The sequence below is a fragment of the Drosophila busckii genome, chromosome 2R, assembly GCF_011750605.1.
Source record: "Drosophila busckii strain San Diego stock center, stock number 13000-0081.31 chromosome 2R, ASM1175060v1, whole genome shotgun sequence".
Classification (NCBI taxonomy): Eukaryota; Metazoa; Arthropoda; class Insecta; order Diptera; family Drosophilidae; genus Drosophila; species Drosophila busckii.
The window spans coordinates 8,077,543-8,101,199 of record NC_046605.1 but is presented as its reverse complement, the minus strand read 5'-3'; the positions used below and the strand labels follow the sequence as shown (position 1 = coordinate 8,101,199).

The 23,657-nt window shown below is 38.2% G+C and overlaps 4 protein-coding genes across 5 annotated transcripts in view; all 4 read right to left on the bottom strand.

Moving 5' to 3' along the window:
• LOC108597455 overlaps positions 1–1,258 on the bottom strand; it is a 46,440-nt gene extending 45,182 nt beyond the window's left edge. Inside the window, exon 1 of the mRNA XM_017984020.1 lies at positions 343–1,258. Coding sequence (XP_017839509.1) covers positions 343–886 — 544 coding nt within the window. The 5' untranslated portion in view covers positions 887–1,258. The remainder of the gene's footprint in view (positions 1–342) is intronic.
• A 14,711-nt stretch (positions 1,259–15,969) lies between these two features.
• Positions 15,970–20,681, bottom strand: LOC108595142 (cytochrome P450 CYP12A2-like). Of its 2 annotated transcripts, none has more exons than XM_033293060.1 (5): positions 20,508–20,681; positions 19,972–20,447; positions 19,489–19,918; positions 19,021–19,435; positions 15,970–16,192 (listed from the first exon to the last, which is right to left on the bottom strand). In XM_033293060.1, the coding sequence occupies exons 1-5, from the start codon at positions 20,586–20,588 to the stop codon at positions 16,008–16,010; spliced, it is 1,587 nt and encodes a 528-aa protein (XP_033148951.1). In that variant the 5' UTR covers positions 20,589–20,681; the 3' UTR covers positions 15,970–16,007. The 2 variants fall into 2 exon arrangements, with proteins under 2 accessions (XP_033148951.1, XP_033148952.1); XM_033293061.1 differs by having other exon boundaries at positions 15,970–16,227; positions 19,056–19,435.
• Positions 16,770–17,740, bottom strand: LOC117134663 (cytochrome P450 CYP12A2-like). The gene is made up of 3 exons (XM_033293062.1): positions 17,652–17,740; positions 17,116–17,591; positions 16,770–17,062 (listed from the first exon to the last, which is right to left on the bottom strand). Exons 1-3 carry the CDS (start codon positions 17,730–17,732, stop codon positions 16,849–16,851), a joined length of 771 nt encoding a protein of 256 aa, XP_033148953.1. The 5' UTR covers positions 17,733–17,740; the 3' UTR covers positions 16,770–16,848.
• Positions 18,769–23,131, bottom strand: LOC108595584 (probable cytochrome P450 12a5, mitochondrial; the record flags this gene model as incomplete). Its single annotated transcript, XM_033293311.1, has 4 exons — positions 18,769–18,807; positions 21,628–22,252; positions 22,306–22,726; positions 22,776–23,131. Coding segments are annotated over 3 exons (1,374 nt in total), but the record flags the coding sequence as incomplete, so codon positions are not given.
• Positions 23,132–23,657: the final 526 nt, after the last annotated feature.

Below are 23,657 nucleotides of genomic sequence, written 5' to 3'. Positions count from 1 at the left end.
CGAGCGACAACAATTTTAATTGAGACATTGAATTAAGCAGAGGCTATAAAATAAATATAAAAAGCAAAGCTTAAAATATGCATTTATATACAAAGTTTCCTGAATTTAATTAAACAATATTGGCTACTTTATTTTTGTACATTTATTTTTATATATTTTTCATTTGAAACCAACACACGCTGATAAATCAAAATAAATAACTTGTGACAAATAAAAATTGTAATATTTCATATTTGCTGGCGCTATAAATAAGACTGCAAGGCTACGTCTCTCTCTCTGTTTCGCTCGCTCAGCTGCTGCCATAAATTGAGCTTATAAAACAGTTTTGTAGAGATTTCTCACCTAAGGTCTTGGTCCATTGGGCTGTGGGCCGCCAGTCCGGATAGTGCTTGGGGAAGAGCTCACGTGTCCAGTAGGTGTGCAACACGACCTTATAGACGGCCAGACGGTCCAGAGTGCAGCCGGTTGAGGGCGCTGGCTGTGTGGCCGGCACTGCTGCTGCTGCTGCAGTGGGCGTGGCAGGCGTTGACTCGGACTGACTCTTTGCATCCACATCGACAGCATCGACGGCATCCGTGTAGTAGTAATTGCGATTAATGCCAGCACGATAATTGCCATTGGCATTCGTATTTGGATTCACATTGGCAGTGTCAAAATTTATGTAGTTTTGACTGTCGACTGATTGCTGCTGCTCCTCTGGACGTTGCTGTTGCTGCTGCTGCTGCTGATTGGCAACAGTGTAGGCGTAAATGGCCGGATTGGAGATAAACGAGGCGCCATAAGAATTGGTTGGCTGCGCTTTGGCCGCTGCCGCATTGAGCAGCAGCAGCAGCAGCAGCGCTGCCGTTGCCAGCAGCAGCTGTTCGCATTTGAATTTCGCTTTCATTGCTCTTTCTTTATTTCTTTAATTTAGTTTTCTGTTTTGTCAACTTTTTAGCTATGCAGCCGGCTGTGTGCTTTGATTATTTATAGAATACGCTTCTCTATATAATTTCTGCTTATTATGTTGTACACTTTACATTTGCTGCTTGCTGCTTAAAAATAAATCCACGCACATTCTCACACACACACGCTCATTGGCGCACTCACACGCACACACATGTGTGTAAAACGCGCGCGTGCTTTATTTTTGGAGTTCAATATTCACGTGGAAGCGGCTGCGGCGGCGGCACGCGTCGAAACACTCAAAACTGAATTCACTACAAAAACACACACCGCAAATTTAACGAAGCGCCAATCCAAACGTCTCGGAGCAAAGTTCGTTGCGTACTGAAGACGAATGTGTGAGCGCAAAAGGTTTTAATGCTGCCGCTGTCCGAACTGCGCAGCGACTGAGCGCGCACAGCTGTTAAAGAGAGAGAGAGAGAACGAGTGCGGTACTTTTTACTCGCTTACGCTCTGTGTTGGGGAAATTTTATAGCCTATGAACAAAAAGCAGCCTGTTGAGCTTTGATTGAAATAATGTGCAAATGCATTGAAGTTGTTGCTGTTGTTGTTGTTGTTGTTGTTGTTAGTAGTGCCGACCTCAAGGCTTTAGGCACATTATTGCACATTTCCTCTTTGGCCACGTTAATGAAGCAGCACTTGTTCTGCAATTAACATTCAACACAACGCCAGACCGGGGCAGGCCAAGAGAACAGCTGTCGTTGCTACAGTTGCTAACAATGAGCACAAATTCCGATTAAAATCAATTGAAGCACTTTAATTGCTACAATTCAATTAAACAACGCGCTAATGGTAATGTGCAGCAACAACAACTACAGTAAACAATGACAAAGCAACATCGATTTTGTGCGTGGGCGTTTAGTTGTGAGCTGAATTTACTTTCGAATTCTTTGCGCATTGTTTGTGGCAGCTTAAGTAGAACTTGTCAAGGAAAACTTTTAGCCCTGACGCAAACATTCTATCACCTGAATCAGTAGTTAAGTAAAAGGCACTTAAAGAAAAAGTCTAGTTATAAGTAAAGCTTATAAAATGTTTATGCTGTACAAATTTCTCTTTGTGCAGCAAGCATAACAAACGACAGTTTTATTTAACGCATTTTGCTTTTATATACCCACCCTAGCAGCCCAACACTATTTCCCACATAATTGCTATTGACACACACACTCACAATTATCTAGTCGAAATATGGCGCTTGGGGCTACGCTCTGAAGGTCCTTCAGCAATTATGTGTTGCACTTAAATGATTTGTACGTGCTGTAGATTGTTAGCAACCCCACCCCCCCCGCCTTACGACCCATTGTTCTAACTGTAATCCTGTATTGTGCACGCTCGCGTGCTTTTGTATGTAAATTGTGCGTGCGTGAAATTTATTGCAGTTAATAATAATTGTCCATTTACTTTGAATGACGACCACGACAAGAGCAATAACAACAACAACAACAACAATCGTAATAGCAAGCAGCATTGCTGGTTTTCCCCTTTGTGGACCACACCTCTCTCTTGTGGTCAATTATAAACGACAACAATTTGCTATTTGTCTTAGACAGGGGCGAATTGTGACCTTTGGCTGCTTTAAATGCTGAACATTAGTTAGGCGCTTTACGTTTTATGTGGCACATAAATTTATGCTTACGATGTGCTAATGTTAATGTTTGTTTGGCTTAAAGATATAATCAATTAAAGTTACATTTATTACATCAGTAGCAAACATTTTTATTTAGGCATTAAAATCATAAGCAAATAAGCATTTAATACATTTAATAGCAGTGACAACGTTTGCGCGGACAGCAGTGTAGCAGCAGTAATTGGCAGTGCGCTCGCTGCTGTGAGAAATTTCCCTTTGCACAGAGAGCGCATGTGCTTGCGCGCTCTCTCGCTATCGCGCTCTCGCCCACACCTGTGCTTCAATGCGATTCATTGAGCAAAAGTAAAAAAGCGAAACTACATATTACAGCGCAAATACAAACAAAAACACAAACGCACACACATAGACATTGGCAATGAGCTTTTCCTTTGGCTTTGTTTTTGCTCAGCCATTGACAACAAACTGTAAAATTCCTAATAAAGTTGGCATTTGCCAAACACAGACACAGACGCTGGCGCAACAGCGCTGCATTGATAATATCTACGCGATTTACGATCTGCGCCCCACTACTTCCCTCTCCTTTCACAGAAGTCTACATAACCACATACCTGAGCTGCTTGTATGTGCGTGTTGGGCGCTGCTTTTATTGAAAGCAGCAACGAAATGCAATGCAAAGCAGCGAAAATTTCTCTGCCAGCGAAATTCGATTGCAGCGCTGTCATATGTTTGCTCCTATGTGTGTACACACTGTACAGGTTTTGTACGTGCGCACATTTCCCTACAGGGATTCACACATTTGCATAAAAACTATGCATGTGCTTTTGCTGTTTTACTTCACTATTTTCTCTGTGTGTGTGTGTTGTTGTTGTCAGCGTTTTTTAGCTGATTCGCTTTGTTCGAGTTTTGTGTTTTTTGCATTTTTTGTGTGTTGCTGCTGCAAATAAATAAATCCACTCAAAATAAATGCAACCGCAAGCCACAGACATGCCCACATCAATAGCATCAACAACAATAGCTAAACTAACAGTTTGGCTTTGCCTTTTTTTTATTTTTCGCTGCTTTTGTGTTTGCGCTGAGCTTTTGTAATATGTTACAGTTATTTCTGACATGGCACAAGAGCAAAACTCTCAAACTCAAAAAAACAGCAACAACAATATATTTGCATGTGTATTGATTATACGCCGTGTAAGCCGCACATGTTTATTGGCACTGCCAGCAGCACAGCTGTTGTCTTACATCTTGACATCATTCTTGAAATTAGATGAGCACAGTGAAGTAAAACATCGACAAATAAAAGTAGAGTGGATAATTAGACTTAATTATTAATAATAATACATTGCAAACTGTTTGCGTAACTTATAAGTATTCATTTTTTATTTTTTTTCTTTAATGTCGAAAAATTTTAATTAATTTATTTAATCTCAACTATGGACAGAAGACACAAATAAGTATTGAAATTAAAATGAAATAAATTCAGCTTAATTGTTGTTCCAACTCTCAACTTTAAGTATGAGCAACTATATTTAACTTCAGCTGACCACAAACAAAATTAATTTGTTTACCAACAATTCATTAAATTGACATATTAATAAACTAACTTTCTATTTTGATTGTACACATTTAATTGACCACAACTTTAACATTTAATAATAATGAAAAACATTTGTCGTTTATTGCATAAAAAATTCCACTTTTTGCAGCTTTTGCCAGCGCGCATTTATAAAATTTGCATGGACAAGCTTTTCAAAAAAGCATAAAACTGTTTCATAACGCTAAATTTAATGCCAAGCTGTGGCACAGAAAAACAACAGGCTGCGAAATTAAGGTAGTAAGTAATGTATGTAAAACAAAAACCAAAAGACTGTAAGGACCAAAGTGCAAGGGAGAAAAACAGAGTAGTGCGTGCATTTTAATGAAATGGCAACTGATTTAAAGTCAGCGCGCTTGTGCTTATGTGTGTGTGTGGGCGTTGGCCTGGGCGTGGCAACAGGTATAAGTTACATTTTCATAGCATACTTTTGAGCTTGGCGGGCGTAAAAAAATTATGAAAAAAATGCTTTATGCATGAGCACTTGGCAGCTGCAGCAAACCAGAAGCCAAAGCCTGACACAGTTAGGCATTCCATTATAGCAGACACTGGACCCAGACACACACACACATAGACACACACACATAGACATGGCGCACAGCTTTAATGACTTGCAGCATTTTGTGCGAGTGCTCGACTCGCTTTCATAGTTGACGCCCTGCATTCGAAAATTTTATGCAATTAATGTTGCGCAAATGCTTGAAATGCAATCCAACATTTGACATGCACTTTGACACACGCTACGTTATCGCATGCCCAAAAAAAAAAAACAAACACTAAGTGAATAGTAAAAGAAAAAATTTAAATGAAAATGGCACCCAAATTAGCTTTGGCAAAGTAAAAGCCAACCAAAGTGACAGTAACAGCGTTTGCCTTTGCGTGGGGTTCGTGGTTCATGCAACGTGACCCTCAGTTTTAATTAAGCGCTGACTCAGTTCAGCTTGCTGCCCGCAGAAACTTTTCCAGCCCAGCCAGCCAGCCAGCCAGCCAGCCAACCAGCCGAAGCGCTAGCAAATGTGCAACGGAAGTAGGCGCAACTGAAAGCCAAACTACACACCAACAACAACAAGAACAACAACAAGAACAACGACGACAGCAACAACCACTGTGACTACCACAAGCACAACAATGAGTAAACGAATGATAGCTAAGCCTTACTCAATGTAAACTTTTGCTTACAGACGTTTATGCCATGAAATTTACAAAATTACTTACGCTATCACTAATCCTCTATCGCTTTATCTATCGCTAAGATTTATGAGGCCAAGCCTATAATTCTCTACCTTACACTTACTTTTGATCGTCGCAACTAACAAGTTGAACTTAGCTATAAATATGAAGCAATTATTAGCTTATAAAAAATACTTAAATTAGTTTAATAAGTTTAATTTAATTTTTAAAAAATTAATAAGTTTTCGAAATATGGAGAAATATTTATTATATATTTAACATATTTATAATAAAAAAAATTCATTTTTAAGCAATTGCATTTGTTTTTAGATTAACAATCTAACTAAAACTATAGTTAAATATAAGGCTATAAATTTGAAGCAATTATTAGCTTATAAAAAATACTTAAATTAGTTTGATGACTTTAATTCAATTGTAAATACTCAAATACTTAATAAGTTTTCGAAATTTGGTGAAATATTATAAATGAAAATGTTTGATTTCTAAACAATTGCATTTGCTTTAGTTTTTAATATATTTTATTTCATGTTTTTAATACATTGCATTTGTTTGCATTTTTAAAAAATGTAATTTCAAGTATTAACGTATACTTGATTTGATATTACGTATTCTTTATTTTATAACTTATATTGTTTATGTAATATTGTAAAATAATTCCGTCGTTGTGCGTAGCTGCCATCAAAATAAATAAATTATATAAAATAATATTTATTTAAATAATTATGACCCATCTGCCATGCCATGGCAGCAATATGCATATAAACGTAAAATTGCTTTGACTTTTAAAATGATTTAGCATCTGTTGCTCCTAATGTTTATATTCTATTAAGAGCTTCGCATAAACATTCAGATTTGTCACAACTTACTTTCTTGCTGTCTAGCTCACTCGCTCTCATTCTATCTCTCTCACATTTTTGTCGTCCGCGTGGGCTTCCAAAATACATTTCTGGCTTCTGCTTATGACTCTCAAAATGTTTTTTTTTTTTATGTTGCCAAAGCAATTTATGCTCGCATAATTAATTAAATCAAAATGATAACATATAAATTTATATTTTAATTGTTTATTAACATGCAATCGTCGCATCATTATCAGCACAGACAGACCCTACCCCATACTAACGAAAATAATGCAATTTGTGGTCAACCAATTGCAAAACCATTGAACAATCACTTTTTATTGATTTCCGATGATAATTTGGCTGTGCAGATAATGAAAACAAGCAAACAGACAATGCGCTGCTCAGTTCACAATGTTTGGTAAATAAATATGTATAGATTTTGCTATAAATCAAATTAAAATAGATCAAAATGCGAGCGCGCCATGTTACGTCATTTATGCGCCAAAAAAAAAAAAAAGAAATCTAAATTTATTTGTTAAAACATAAAAATGAAATACATATAGCTGTGTATATATTTACGCTTGTTTGCATGGAACAGAGCGGAACACACACAACGTCCGTCTGAGCCATAAAGACCCACCAAGAATAACATTTCTGACAGGCAACAACAGAGCATAAAGCAACATGGTTGGCATGCAAACAATAATTTACAAGCGTTGACTAGCAAATACCCTAGAATAAATTAAACATACATAATCAAATGAGAAAGAAATATAAGCGTTTATTATTTATTGCAAATTATTGTTTTAATTGATGACACTCATACTGGTTTCATATCAAGAACTGCACAGGCAATCGCTGGACTTCTCACAGTTTATCCAACTCAGCCATGAGTCAAATTGTTATTCAAAAATGCCATATACAAATAAATAAAATAAATACTTATATACAATAATATATTATATAAAAAATATAATAAGCTAGAATTTCATAGCAGTCTTAGCAGTGCTTACCTAACTGGGACAGATTCGATAGTTCGACAAATTAAAAGCCTCCTATACAGCAAGCCCCACTAAATTTACTCGCTTTATTTAATGTTTATGTTAATCGAAATATAATAAATTGAGTAAAACATATAACAAATTGAGAAATTTATATCAGTGTTCGAAGTACTTCCTTAACAATTTTCTAATTCTATAATTAAATTTTATAACCAAATAACCAAGTTCACATCACCTTAGCACATTTTGTTCTCTCGATGCAGAGCATACCCCACAGCATTTACTTTCTCCACAGTATAGGACATCATATTTAGCAAGTTTATGATGCGAGCACACACACACACACGCCCATAACATTCAACGTATATGTAACCGAGCATATTTTCTAAACTTTAAATAACATTAATTATGCGCTAAGCCTTGCCAAACTGACAAATTTTTGACGTTGCACTGGATTAAGTCACATTAGAAGGACATTGGGACAAGTGCCAAACGAATTTTTAATGAACTCTCACCACACACACAGCCACACAGCTCTCGCGCATATAATAAATAATATTTACTAAATTCATATGACAAATTTGCAGCTTTTGCTGTGGATTAGCTAAAAACCAAGCGGAATTAGCGGCATGTTGAGCTCAAGTGCGGGCAGACTGAAATAGTTTTTATTAGTTGCAATTAGTTGTGTGCATAAATTATGAAATTTTGTTGCTAGCTTGCATTTTATTAAAGTTATACTATGTACACCTTCTAACAATAATTTGATTCATGGCTGGCAGCGCAATTTTCAAGCTAAACGAGAAGCGATTTCATTTTATTACAACTGTCGACTGCGATACGCAACTGGCTTAACAAGTGCTAAAAACTGAAACCGAAACCCAAACTGAAACTTTCGAATGGTATCCTTGTCAGCAGCAGCAGCACCAGGACACTGCCAATGGCGTTGGCTATGTTTAGTGGAGCGCAGCACATTACACCATAATTTTCAATAAATAGTTTTTGGCCAAATGATTTGGCGCGTGCTGTGTACTTTTGTAGCTAACGCTAGTGATGATGCCACTGCCGCTGCTGCTGCTGGTGGCACCGCCTGTGCCTGATGCCCCAAACGTGACTGCGAACGCATTTGTGGCGCTTATGGCTCGCACAAAATATTATTTTGGCGCAAAAAGTCAACAACAATAAACGAAATGACAGCCGCAGCGTTGGCAGTCGCAATTTCAGCCAACACACACACACACACACGTGCACACGCTTAGGCAAACACATGCACACTTGTCACTGACATGTGCAAGAAAAATTAAGGCACACAGGGCGAACCGTTTATTATTAGCTCCAAAGTTTTGGCCAGCATATCAAAAAGTCCTGCGACGAGCTTAAGCCGCTTAGCGCTGTGTGCCAGTTACCTGCGCTTGGCAATTTGGCTAACTGCCAATTGGTAAAGCAGCGCTAAAGCATATGCATATAGCTTATATATATTATAGTTACGTTTATGGATATATGTAATAAGATATACGCAGCGCATTTTATTTGTAAAGTAAGAACTGTGTGTGGCAACTATTAATATTTATTATTATACAATAAAATATTGGAATTTTCACTGCTTTAGTGCACTAAGTAATAATATCTTATATAATTAGCAGCTTGCTAAATATAATAAATTAATACGATCGCGACTATAATTTCGAATTTAAATTTTAAATATTCTTACTCAATTGCGACAGCAGTTTCAAAGTTATATCTTTTTTGTTTAATTGCAAAAAATATTATAAGAAAAACAGCATCAAAGCTCATATAAATATTAACTTACGATTAGGAAAAAATTATTATAGTATGTTACTATATATCTATAGCTACTCATTCGAATATTATTAAAAATATTGGTTCACTGTTTAGCGAAGAATCAGTTTCTTTTATCGTCGTCTGTTCTTAGTAGATATTAAATAAATAAATAAAACAAAATAAAAACAAAACAAAAGAGGCATAAATTAGAATAAATTAAAGCTAAAAATTATAATTATAATATAATTATAATTCATTTCTAATAAGCGATTACTCAAAATAAAAAAGAAAGAAGTTTAAAGTTTTATTTCATTATATAAAACTAAAATCAAAATAAATGCATAAAGTAAACTAAAGTGAAATAAAGCTTAATATTTAATTAAATCTAATAATTTCTACAGTGTGTTCACTTAATAAGGAATTACATAAAATCAGTATAAAAGAAGTTTGAAGGTTTATAATTTAATTAATGAAATAAGCAACAAAAATCTAAATCTAAATCAGCGCTCATATCATGAACAGCGAACTTTCAGCGACAACTTAACATTTTGAGTTATTTTCAAATATTTCTATAGCTCAACATACTGTTGACTCCACTAGTAAATTCCTTTCACAACTTATTAAACTTCATAATTCTCTTAGCCAGTCTATTCATATAAAAACAAATCGCTGCCTGGCCACAAAAGCATAAAGTAAATTTCTAGAGAGGGGCGGGCTGCATATTTAAGTTGGTTATTTTTGGTTAAGCGCGCAGCTCTCTGCTTTGCGCTCGATTTAGTTGTCGCCCCACATAGAATGAGAATGTGGATGCGCCACGTCGTTCCAAGAACTGTTGGCGTAATCCAGGCAAGCGCTTTGGGGTGCCCACTGCCATGCCGCGCTATAAATATAAATGCACAAATGTTTATACTATGAGTGGCAACAACAAAATGTTGCTGCTAATTGCGCGACTTGCGCTAATTTCCTATGGCATATTTGCTAATAAAATTGGCACACTTTGTTGTTTTTATAGTTGCGCTATGCTATTTAAATTAAATTCAGCGCAAATATTTAATAAGCAGCTGCAGCGACAAATTAATCACAAATATTTGCCAGTGAAGCGAACAAATATTTTATATTAAAATTAAATGGCAACGATAAAGTGACAACCGACTAAAGACTAAAATATATTGTAAGTTAGCCAATTGGCTTTAAGTCTCTCTCTCTCTCTTTATAAACTTGAGCGACTCAATTAAAATTAGCTCAGCTCATCAATTGCCCAAAAGCCGCAGTCAGCTTGTCAAGTTTTCACTGTAACACATTTCAAGCATTGCCAAGAGCGTGCCCCCCACCCAGCTAGGCACACCCACTCAACGAAATAAAAGACAAGACAAGGCACAAAAAAAAAACATAAAAACGACAACTCATTTAGCTTCATAGAACATGCCTTAGTTGACGTGAATCACTCACTCAGGCACTCGAGACGACAGCACGCGGACCAAGAGGAGCAAGAGAGAGAGTGAGCGAGTGAGCGCATGAAAGAGAGAAAACTATTTTCGCTAAGGCAAAGGCCTATTAGCTCTGACCGAGATGCTGCCAAGTAGCACAACGCAGAAATTTTTTGCTCTTAAGCTGTCACTTGGGCGTCCATTTCAAAGAGGGCCCCGTGTCTCGTCGTCTTCCACTAGAGAGAATGACAACAAGACAACAACAACAAAAGCAAACACAACACTGAAGCAAAACGCGCGGAAAAAATGTCAACTTGAAAGCAAAGCGAAAATGAAAATGTACGCAAACTTTTGAATTGCTCATTAGACACGCTAGTTCTTAGAATAAATAAAAAACATACAACAGTGTTGTCGCTAAATGAGAATAGATCAGCTGAAAATATTATAACATTAAAACTGAGCAGACACTAAGTTGGTATTAGCATTAATTGCAATTATGATTGAGAGCCTAATTCTCATTAGCAAATTTTATTTTAAGCTTATTTTTTGCTTGCATTTTAGAAATACAAATATATAAGTTTAAGTGAGCTCATAATTTTATAAAATATTTTTTTTCCTACAAGTATTTGGCTGTCCACATAATTTAAAAATTTTACATTTTATTTGAATTTAAAATATTATTAATATTTGCTATGGTCCACACCTTCAGCATTTCTTATTAAAATTTAGAGCAATAAATATATTATATTTAAAGTTTAAACTTGAAGGCATTGCTTTTATAAATGTTTATAACAATACAAAACTCAATGCCAGCTTGCTAATATTTTATAATATTTATATATAATGCCAATAAAAAGACTAGACTTCTCTAGACTACATCTAGCTGTAAAAAAGCTAAACAGACAACACTAAGCACACACACACACATATACATATAAATAAGCACAGTATATAGAAATAAGTTTAGCGAGGGAACTTGCTCTGCCGCCGGCATACAAAACATTTGACAGTTTCGTAGGCCAAAAGCATTAAAGAGTTTCTGCTGCCCCTCGGCTCCCCCTCAGCCCACACTACACAGCGCATAGTTACACTTGACTTAATGAGGTTGAGCAGCTTCTCATACGAAGTGTCTTTATGTCGACGCGGCAATGTCAAGGCGCGCCTAAAACTGTGCTACCAAATGATGTGATGTGCATTAGTTGCCAACTGATGAGCAATGAACCAAAAGCTGACACTCAATTAAAAGCAAAGCATTTAGCTAATTGAAAAAGGCACGTTGCGACAGCTTTTTAAAACTATTTATATGCAGTAAACAAAATTTAACACTATATATAAATAAACAAAAGCTACAGCAGGCAAATTCTTAAACTTGCAGCTATTAAAGCAGCTTAGCTCTTAAGCTTAAGCTGCAAGCTTCACACTCAGCTTTGCTCAGCACAAGCGTTAGTAGAACAATGGTTTGTTCGCTTTTATACAAAAAATAACAATTATGATGTCAAATAATTTAAAAAGTGTTCATTAGCAGTTAAAACTTAATTCAAATCAAATGGAATGTAAAGATATGAAGATGCATGTGTAAAAAAAATAAAACTAATATAAATGCAAACTTAACTAGTTGGAACTATTATTTCTTTTGTAGTAAGTGTTTTGAAATATTAAATCAATTTTAATTGGGAAAAATAAAAACAAAACAAGACCAAACTTCATTACTAATTCAAAACATACATAAGCAATTTATTATAATTAAAGCAGCATCCAACAAATTTGTCAAAAAGTTGCTCAGTAACTGTGAAGTTAAGCTTTAAGCTAAAGCTTGATTATTTGAATATCAAATTTAGCGCATTGGTAGAACAATTATATTTAAGCAATTATCTTAAATTTCTTGCTAAAATTCCATTTAAACGAATGCGTTTTAAAATGTTAAATCTTTATATCAAAGCTTAATCTTAAATGCAATATTAAAAAATTCCATTAAATGCGCTTGGCAGCAAATGCAAATGCTATGCACTTTAGCTATTAAGAGCTTAAGGTTGCGTGCCGCATGCATCATGTGGCAGTTGCAAGTGGCATTGTTTGTTTAATTGCTTTCCTTTGTTATTAAGCAAGTTTATGTTGTTCTTGTTGTTGCTGCTGCTGATGTTGTCGAGACTGCTTGACAAATGTGCATTTAATTTATGCAGCATGCAGAGCGCTTTAACTTAGCCACGCCCCAAAAACGAAGCGACTTTAAGGCGTGTGCCACCTTGAAACTCTATATGTTGACAGCTTGTGCTATTTGGAGTTGAATTTTGTGCCAGCTTTTCTTTATTTTTTTTACTTTACAGCAGTGAGCACTCAAAAGTTTTAGCTGAGGGTGGCGGTGGGTGTGGGTGGGGCAGGGGGCCAGTTGTCAGCTACATTGGGTCAAGTTGTCAACGGCAATGTTGCCACGTTTCTGTTGCATGCCACACGGTAGCCAGGCAGGCGGCAACTTGTCGCCACTTTATTAACTGTCAATCTGAGCTTGTTGTTGCTTCCACTTGGCAAGCTGCTTAAGCTGCTTAGCTGTAGAGTATAGAGTATAGACAACAACAATATAATATAAAAATAAAAAAATATATAAAGTTTGTAAGCTTTGAATTCACTTGCACTTCTTAAAAAACAAATTATGCTAACAATAGTATCGCTAGTATCGATAACTCTATTTTGCTAGAGCAACCAATCGTCAGTCTAACATTTTTAGCTACTTAAATAGCTGTCCCTTTTTTTTAACTTAATATGACAAGGCACGCACCTACGTGTAGTTGTCTCCTTGCTAGGGTCCTGGCGCTGTTGCTGCTGCTGTTGCTGTTGCTGCTGTCGCGCTTCACAAAACATGTTCACGTAATTTAATATCTGCTGTCATGTTTTTTATTTCAACAACAAGAGGCACAAGGAACATGATAAATGTTTCTGTTTCTTATTTTTGTTCGCCGACTTTAGTAGCGGTAACTTTAGCGTCCAAATGCACATTCAATGCTGATTGTTTGTGCTGAGAATTTGATTGTGGTAGTAGAGGCGCGCGGCTGTGTCTGGGGGCGTGGCGCGCCATTAACCCAGTTGTTGGCGGACGACTCGAGTATTGCTTGCAACATCAAAGCGACAATGCTGATGATGCTCAGATACGTCAAGTGCTGGACGTTGCACCACCCAGCAACCCACCACCCACCACATGCTGTATGGCACATCGAGAGTCAAACAATGGATGTGCATATTGAAGTGCATGACACAATTGTGAACAGCCAAAATAAAAGCTGACGAATATAGAAAACAAAATGTACGAATAACGAAATACAATGTGTAAGCCAAATGAAAAGTGCACAGTTTTTCCGACAGCAGCAGCAACAATAATAACAACACACAATGCACAGTGCAAAATATTACTAGCAAATATATTTTTGTGAAGTGCTGAGCCACACTGGGGGGGACAAAAGAACCTTGACATGCATTGATATATAAACAAGAGTCAGCGAATTGTCGCTTTATCCATTGCACAGTGAATATAAATAGAGTGTCAAGCTTTATTTCAAGGGATTTTGTTTGTTTGCTGCATGTCGCACGACAAAAAAGAGTCGCTGAAGCAAAGCTAATTGCATTATGAGAAGCAAAGCATAAAATAAACAATGTATAACAAAGAGCAGGATAATCTCTAATGAAAGATATTGTACAGCAATAATTAGAGTTGTCATCAAGGCAAACTCCACAAACAAATTAAAGTGAAATTAAATAGAAAATGATTGGCAATATATGAAAAAGTTGATCAAATTGAGAGCGCTTATGGCTACAAAGTATTTATTGTAACTACTAAATAACTCAATATCCTTTAGTTATATTTTTTATAATAACTAAGCATGTAAATAAAGTAAATAATACATTCATTTAATGACAAAAGCTAAAGTAAATAAGTTTAAGTATCTGGAAGTGAACTTACATAAGAAAGCAACAGCATAGAATTTGTATACAGTGCTGGACAACGAAACAAATTTCTTTGTAAATAGTAGTAAATTGTAGTAAAGTCAAAGTCAAATAGTTTAAAATGACATTAGCTATAACTGTAGTTGCTTTCAAATTAAAAATATGTCAACAGTTTGCATTTTGTTTGCTTCTATGTCTTACAATTGAAGCAGAATTCAAAACTTTCTGTTGAAAATATTCAATTGTCTTTTGAAATTAGTTTTTATTATTATCAGTAGACATATGTGTTATTCTTTAATAATTATACTTAACTACAGTACGTTTGCATAAAGAACTAAAATTTTTTTTGCTTAAAAGAAAAAGTCTCTCAATCCCTTAATAAATGTCTACATAAAAAAAAGAAAATATAAAAACGCTGCGTAAATTATTTATGTTCAATTACTCAAATGACTAAAAAATTGAAAGTGCCTACGATTGACTAACTAATTTAATTTTTATGTTGAATTCTCAGTCACTCTCAGCTGTAGCTGTCTGAACAGACCGACGAGCTTGAAATCCGTATGTTATCCCAACAAGTAAAACCAGAGCCCGGCACAATGCCCAATTGTGCTCGCACATGTTTCCACTTACAAGGCGTATGTCCTGCCAAGTAAGTCCTGCCACAGCCCACACTTCACTCCACTACATTTTTATTTTTTTTCTTTTTTGGGCTGCAACTTGAGGCTGTCAACGCATAATTGGCGCTATTCAATGGACGAGAGGCCATGAAAAATGAGCGCAGGTTAAAGCTTTTGTGGCGCTGATGATAATAAATAAATAAGTATGTCAGGAGTCGGAGCCAAAGAGCAAGCGAGCCAATAAATAACAAATTTGATTTTGATGTGTGCCATTTGTTGTTGTTTTTGTTGCTATTGTTGCTGTTGTGGCAAAGGTCATTTAACAATGCCCAATAATCCAGCCAATTAAAAAGCAAATAAGCAGCAGCTTTTGGCCAAAGTGTAGAACTTAATTAGCTTTTGCATAGCCAATGAAACCGCCAACGTTTGTAATTTAAAACTGTCAACGCCAGGCTCTGCCACAGTGGGCGTAGTGGGTGTGGCAAACTGTCTACGCATACATGTCCACCAAGCAGCAGCAGCACCAGCAGCTTAGGAGTCTAATTTATTAGCAACAGTCAGCACATAGAATTCCCACCCCAGCCCCCAACTTTGTCGCTCTATGGAAAAACCTCTACGCACTCCAGATGATAAATGGCATTTATATTGGGTTACACTTGGCCAGCATTTTGTGCCAACTAACGACACACACATAAGCACACACACACACACACACACACACACACACACACACACACAGTCTCAGCCACAAGTATAGACACGAAAACTGTTTTTCTTTTTATGTCGCTTATTAATTTTGATAGCAAAGTATTTCGCTCGCTCTTGCTGCTTTCTTTTTTTTTTTTTTTTGGCAAGCTCTTAAGCTGACAGCTGTAATTTTTTGCTCTTATGCGTTACTTGCAATTATTTATGCACATTACATGCTAATTTTGTTAAACAAAAGAGTTGACAACTTGTGGTTGCTGCCAAGCTTAACTTAGATCTCATTATTTGTTCGCGTTGCAATTCAAATTAAGTATAAATTGAAATAATGTTGAATAGAATTTTATTTTACAGTCATGAAGTCCCTGAAACACTTTTAAGTTTATTAAAAGTAATATACCTAATCCTCGAGATCTGTAAACTTAAATTTCAGTGGAATGCGTGGAGTGGCCACTTGGTAGGCAATGAAAGGCTTGTCCATCGGATGATTAAATTCCACCTGGAAGTTGCGCAGCAGTCTCGCCACACCAATTTCCAGCTCCATCTCCGCAATGCGTCGTCCAATGCAACTGCGTGGACCAAAACCAAAGGGCAGATAGGCAAAGGGGTGACTAGATTTGGTTGCCGCTAGACAACCAGCCAACGCTCAGGTATGAACTGCTCGGGCTGGGAGAAGTGCTGCTCGTTGCGCCACAGATTCAAGTGCACCATTATAATTTCCGTTTTGGCGGGCACAGAGTAACCGCTGAGCACAAGCTGCTGACGTGTGGTGCGCAGGTTGGCCGAGGTCAGTGGATAGTAACGCAAGCTCTCCTTAATGCAGGCGCGCAAATAGGGCAAATTTCTCATGGACTCCACAGTCACTGGCGAGTCCTTTTGCGGCAGAACGCTGCGTATTTCGGCACGCAGCTTCGCCTGCTTCTCTGGATGCTTGGCTAGTGCCAGCAGTATGGCTGAAAATGTGCTGGTGGTCTGCAAGAGATTTGTTAGCATTGTTTGCCAAATTGAATTCACTGCCAACTCACCGAGTCCACGCCGCCGTAGAGCATATCCAAGGCCATTACCACGGCATATTTGCGATTTATAGCCAACAGCTTTTCCAGTACGCTCTTCTCGGCGTCACTCTTCTCAACTGTCTGCTCGATGCGCTCCATGGCCTGCTGCACATAGCCATCGACGATTTGCAGAGATTCATCCAGCGCGCGCATAACTTTGTGGAACTTGGGCGTCTTGATCTGACGCTAGATCGAGGGTTTCACCTCCAGCTCTGCAGATAGGTCGAAGAATTCCTGCAGCAGCGTAAAGAAGCGCAGACCCGTTGGATTAGTGCGATCTATAAGTCCCAGCTGACAGTCGAGCGCAACCATGCCCACAGACTCCAAGGTCCAGGCGCTGATTTCATCCTTAAAGTCCGCTGGCATTTCCAGGGTTTGCGGATCACGTATGGCTTTGATGCTAAACAGACATTTATGCAATTAAATGTATTAACAATAGCTTGAACTATTTACCGCGCTATAAACTGTTCGTTAATGCGATCCAATGAGCCCAAATAGAGCTTCACATTCTTGGGATGTATAATAATGGGATTGACAGCCGAACGCATATCGCCCCACGCCTTGTTCTGTGAGCTCACCAAGCCTATAACATCACCAAAGTAATCCTTGCGATGCACCGTACGATAATGATTCATCAGCTCGAAACCCATGCGACCAGGCCAGGCACCCTCATGACGAAAAACGATCTCGAAATCATCGGGATTCTGTGTGAGCACCATATTAACCTTGCCAAACAGTCCCTTCAGCAACAAGATATCAGAATTGGCATTATTCAGCATATTTCTGGTCATGTCATTCAGATCCAGATTGTAGTATCTACCGCCAGGCATAAAGTCTATTAATAGTCGAAAATTGTTTACAGTTGGCATAGCCTCGAATGGTTTTGGTTCCACTGCTTTCGTTTTTGTAACATAATCACGCTTGCTGGGCTGCAATTAAAAAATGCGTTTCTAATTATGTGCACGCGAGTATAAGCATAATATAATTACCTGTAGTTCAACTGATAAACAACTGCTGTGCAGTCTGCTTGTTGTTTTTAGAATATTTTGTAACAATTTTAGCTGTGTCATTGTTATAAGTTGTTTTTATTGCGTCTCACTCGCACTCGATTAATAATTTATTATGTATTAGACACTTTGCTAGCTCCACTTGTCAGCGCCGCTGCTCACTGTTTACTGAATTCGCTTTACCGCTTGACTCTTGACTAAATAGCCAGCGCGCTCTTATTTTGTTGAGAGAGAGCGGCGCAGATCGCGAGCGCAAGAGCATTAATTTCGCTCTCTCTCTCTCAAATGTTTGTCAGTTTGTTTTGTTTACTTACGCCCAACACATTTCACAAATTGAATGCCGGGTTACGTTTTCGAGAGAGCACAAGAGAGACACAAACTGACTCATAATTCGCTCATTCGCTCAATATATTTTGTGTTTACCCTGTAGTCGGTCGCTGTGTGCTGATATTTTATTATTAATCAATCAATAGCAACTCTTATAAAAAGTTCAATTGTCTTAACAAAGAAGTTAATTAAATCACCATTGAGTAGTTTGTTTTACTGCTCTGCATATTGATAATAGATTATGAACCAGTTTAGCCAAAATATATCTTCGCAGCATATGATATCTATAAATAACTTATATGTTTGCTTGCGGCTCAGGTTGCAGTTTGACGCCACGTCATTCACCTCCCATATTGTCTAGTGGTTAGAGAATAATAATGCCTTGAGTGCTCTCACGCCCGGCAAGGCCGTGGTCATTCCTGGTAGGCAAAATGTCTATAATGTGAATAACAAAACTTTTTTTATTTAATTTAACATCTAATTTTGTTGCAAAACATTATAATTCTGATGAATTTGTTGGCAATAGGTTAAAAAGATTCAATATTTAAATGAATAAAAAAAAACATTTAACTTAATATTATTATTATTCCTACAATCTTAGCTTTATTTTTTATTATTAAATTGTTTAACTAAATTAATTTTATTTTTTGACTAACATTAAGCCACAGCCAATGGCCACAAAAAAAGGTATTTTTTAATTTATTCTTAATAAAAACACATCCATAACATAACATTCATATATTTTATTTAATACTCTTTCCTTATTTAAGTCGATCCACCAATTGCAATTATTTATAATTAAAATTCAATACTTTCTTACAAAAAACAACTGTCAATAATTAATCCTTTATATCAGTTAATTTAAATTGCAACGGGATGCGTGGCGTGGCCAGTTGGTAGGCAATGAAAGGCTTGTCCATCGGATGATTAAATTCCACCTGGAAGTTGCGCAGCAGTCTCGCCACACCAATTTCCAGCTCCATCTCCGCAATGCGTCGTCCAATGCAACTGCGTGGACCAAAACCAAAGGGCAGATAGGCAAAGGGGTGACTAGATTTGGTTGCCGCTGGACAACCAGCAGTGCTGGACTGTGGCTGCTCACGCAGCCAGCGCTCTGGTATGAACTGCTCGGGCTGGGAGAAGTGCTGCTCGTTGCGCCACAGATTCAAGTGCACCATTATAATTTCCGTTTTGGCGGGCACAGAGTAACCGCTGAGCACAAGCTGCTGACGTGTGGTGCGCAGGTTGGCCGAGGTCAGTGGATAGTAACGCAAGCTCTCCTTAATGCAGGCGCGCAAATAGGGCAAATTTCTCATGGACTCCACAGTCAGCGGCGTGTCCTTTTGCGGTAAAATGCTGCGTATTTCGGCACGCAGCTTCGCCTGCTTCTCTGGATGCTTGGCCAGTGCCAGCAGTATGGCTGAAAATGTGCTGGTGGTCTGCAAGAGCTTTGTTAGCATTGTTTGCCAAATTGAATTCACTGCCAACTCACCGTGTCCACGCCGGCGAAGAGCATATCCAAGGCCATAACCACGGCATATTTGCGATTTATAGCCAACAGCTTTTCCAGTACGCTCTTCTCGGCATCACTCTTCTTAACTGTCTGCTCGATGCGCTCCATGGCCTGCTGCACATAGCCATCGATGATATGCAGAGATTCATCCAGCGCGCGCATAACTTTGCGGAACTTGGGTGTCTTGAACTGACGCCAGAGCGAGGGTTTCACCTCCAGCTCCACAGCTAGATCAAAGAATTCCTGCAGTAGCGTAAAGAAGCGCAGACCCGTTGGATTAGTGCGATCTATAAGTCCCAGCTGACAGTCGAGCGCAACCATGCCCACAGACTCCAAAGTCCAGGCGCTGATTTCATTCTTAAAGTCCGCTGGCATTTCCAAAGTCTGCGGATCGCGTATAGCTTTGATGCTAAATAGACGTATACTCAATTAATAGTATTGACAATAGCTTGAACTATTTACCGCGCTATAAACTGTTGGTTAATGCGATCCAATGAACCCAAATAGAGCTTCACATTCTTGGGATGTATGATAATGGGATTGACAGCCGAACGCATATCGCCCCACTCCTTATTCTGTGAGCTCACCAAGCCTATAACATCACCAAAGTAATCCTTGCGATGCACCGTACGATAATGATTCATCAGCTCGAAACCCTTGCGACCAGGCCAGACACCCTCATGACGAAAAACGATTTCGAAATCATCGGGATTCTGTGTGAGCACCAAATTAACCTTGCCAAACAGTCCCCTCAGCAATAAGATATCAGAATTGGCATTATTCAGCATATTTCTGGTCATGTCATTCAGATCCAGATTGTAGTATCTACCGCCAGGCATAAAATCTATTAATAGTCTAAAATTGTTTACAGTTGGCATAGCCTCAAATGGTTTGGCTTCCACTGCTTTTGTTTTTGTAACATAATCACGCTTGCTGGGCTAAAAATAAAAAATACGTTTCTAATTATGTGCACGCGAGTGTAAGCATAATATAATTACCTGTAGTTCAACTGATAAACAACTGCCGTGCAGTCTGCTTGTTGTTTTTAGAATATTTTGTAGCAATTTTAGCTGTGTCATTGTTATAAGTTGTTTTTATTGCGTCTCACTCACACTTTGCATTAAATACTTTGCTTGTTCCACTTTTCAGCGCCGCTGCTCACTGTTTACTGAATTCGCTTGAGCGCTTGACTCTTGACTAATTAGCCAACGCGTTCTTATTTTGTTGAGAGAGAGCGGCGCAGATCGCGAGCGCAACAGCTTTAATCTCGCTCTCTATCTCTCAAATGTTTGTCAGTTTGTTTTGTTTTGTTATGCCCAACACATTTCACAAGTTTAATGCCGAGAGAGCACAAGAGAGACACAAACTGACTCATAATTCGCTCAATATATTTTGTGTTTACCTTTTAGTCGGTCGCTGTGCGCTGATGTTATGTTATTAATCAATATATTATACAACATAGAGTCAAGCAGTATAGCAACTCTTATAAAGAGCTCAATTTATGCAAATAAATTAATTGAGTAGTTTTCTTTACTGCTCTGCATATTGATAATAGACTGTAAACCAGTTTAGCCAAAATAGTTCTTCGCAGCATATGATATCTATAAATAACTTTTTTAACATATTGTCTAGTGGTTAGGGTATCCGGCTCTCACCCGGGTTCAATTCCCGGTATGGGAAATTCAAATGTGAATTCAAATTTTTTTATTTATTTAAATTTATTTTGTGCAAAAATTATTTTGATAATAATGATGCCAAAGAAGCAGAAAAATTGTTTGGCATAGTTAAAAATGATATATTAATTAATAAACAATAAATTAAATATTAAGTGCGCGCGGCTTTGCTATTTAGTCCTCATTTTAGCTATCTATTTCTTATTATTAATTGTTTAACTAAATTAATTATATTTTTTGACAAACAGTGAGCCACAGCCAATGGTCAACATCGATATTTTTTGACAAACAGTGAGCCACAGCCAATGGTCACAAAAAAAAGGTATTTTTTATCAAAAAAATAATTGCCACTGATAACAACATCAATAACAATACATGTAAGCGAGGCAAAAGGTCCGAGGCCCACCCAACTCTCGTCCTCTCCCATTTTTATGAAAGGTATGGCCTTTCTTACAAAAAACAACTGTCAATAATTAATCCTTTATATCAGTTAATTTAAATTGCAACGGGATGCGTGGCGTGGCCAGTTGGTAGGCAATGAAAGGCTTGTCCATCGGATGATTAAATTCAACCTGGAAGTTGCGCAGCAGTCTCGCCACACCAATTTCCAGCTCCATCTCCGCAATGCGTCGTCCAATGCAACTGCGTGGACCAAAGCCAAAGGGCAGATAGGCAAAGGGGTGAGTGGACTTGGTAGCCACTGGACAACCATCAGCAGTAGCGGGCTGTTCACGCAGCCAACGCTCTGGTATGAACTGCTCGGGCTGGGAGAAGTGCTGCGCGTCTGCCCACAGATTCACGTGCATCATAATCACATCAGTTTCAGCGGGCACTGTGTAGCCACTGAGCACGAGCTCCTGACGTGTGGTGCGTAGGTTGGCCAAGGTCAACGGATATAGGCGCAGGCTCTCTTTAATGCAGGCGCGCAAATAGGGCAAATTTCTCATGGAGGCTTCAGTAAATGGCGTATCCTTTTGCGGTAGAATGCTGCGTATTTCGGCACGCAGCTTCGCCTGCTGCTCTGGATGCTTGGAGAGTGCCAGTAATATGGCAGTAAAGCTGCTGGTAGTCTACTTAAATTTGATTAGTTTGGCTGCTCTGCTGCAAAATGCAACTAACTCACCGTATCCACACCAGCAGCCAGCATATCCAGAGCCATGACCAAGGCATACTTCGGATTTATAGCCAACAGTTTTTCCAGCACGCTCTTTTCACCTTCGCTGTTCTGCTTAATGCGCTGCATGCCCAATTTAATAAAGTGATCTGTAATTTCCAAGCCTTCATCCAACGACTTCATTGCTGCCCTTAGCTTGGGTGTCTTGAATTTACGCCACAGCGAGGGATTGACCTCCAGTGCTACGGCAAAGTCTAGAAACTCCTGCAGCAGCTCAAAGTAGCGTTGGCCTTTAGCATTTGTTTTATCTATAAGTCCCAGCTGACAGTTTAGAGCAACCATGCCCACTGACTCCAAGGCCCAGGCGCTGATTTCATTCTTAAAGTCCACAGGCATTTCCAGAGTTTCAGTGTTGCGTATAGTCTTAATGCTGTATATCAATTAAAAACCTATGACAGTATTGAAATAAATATATTTACCGCTGTATAAATTGCTGATTAATGCGATCCAATGAGCCCAAATACAGTTTGACATTCTTGGGATGCATGATGATAGGATTTACAGCCGAGCGCATATCACCCCAATCCTGATGCTGTGAACCGAGCAGACCCACCACTTCACCAAAATATTCCTTGCGATGCACTGTGCGATAATAATGAACTAATTCAAAGCCCTTGCGATAGGGCCACGTTCCCTCATGACGAAAAACAGTTTCGAAATCATCAGGATTTTGTGTAAGCACCAAGGAGCTTCTGCCAAACATTCCTTTCATCAATAGAATATCAGTGTTCGCATCCAGCAAAATGCTCTTGGTCAGCTCATTTATATCCAGCTTATAATATTTACCGCCAGGCAAAAAGTTCAATAACAACTTGAAAGTATTTACTGTAGGTATTTCTTTAAAAGGTTTTGCAGCCGCTGTGCTTGTTACATAGTCACGCTTTAGACGCTGCAATAATAAAATAATAACTAAATGCTTGCAGACTAAAATTAAACTCACCTGTAGTTGTTGTTGTAGGCCAATCGATAGTCTTGTTCTCAAACAATTAGTAAACAATTTGAGTTGCGACATGTTTATTTTTTTGTTTTCGTTGCGTTTCACTCGCACCTAATCGCTTTCACTCCAGTTCTTTTTTTTCGTTAGTGCGCGCTCTATGAACTTTCGCCGTCTACTGTCCACTGAATTCGCTCTCGCTTCAACTAAATACTCGCCGACTGATTAAAGTGAGCGTGAGAGTCATTCGTGAGCGTGAGAGCGTAACTTTTCAAATTACTGTTTATTAGCGCCTAACATATGTATTTCGTCAAAAACATGCTGCCTTACGTTTAAACGCGAGAGCGAGAAGGAAAACGCATTCGCT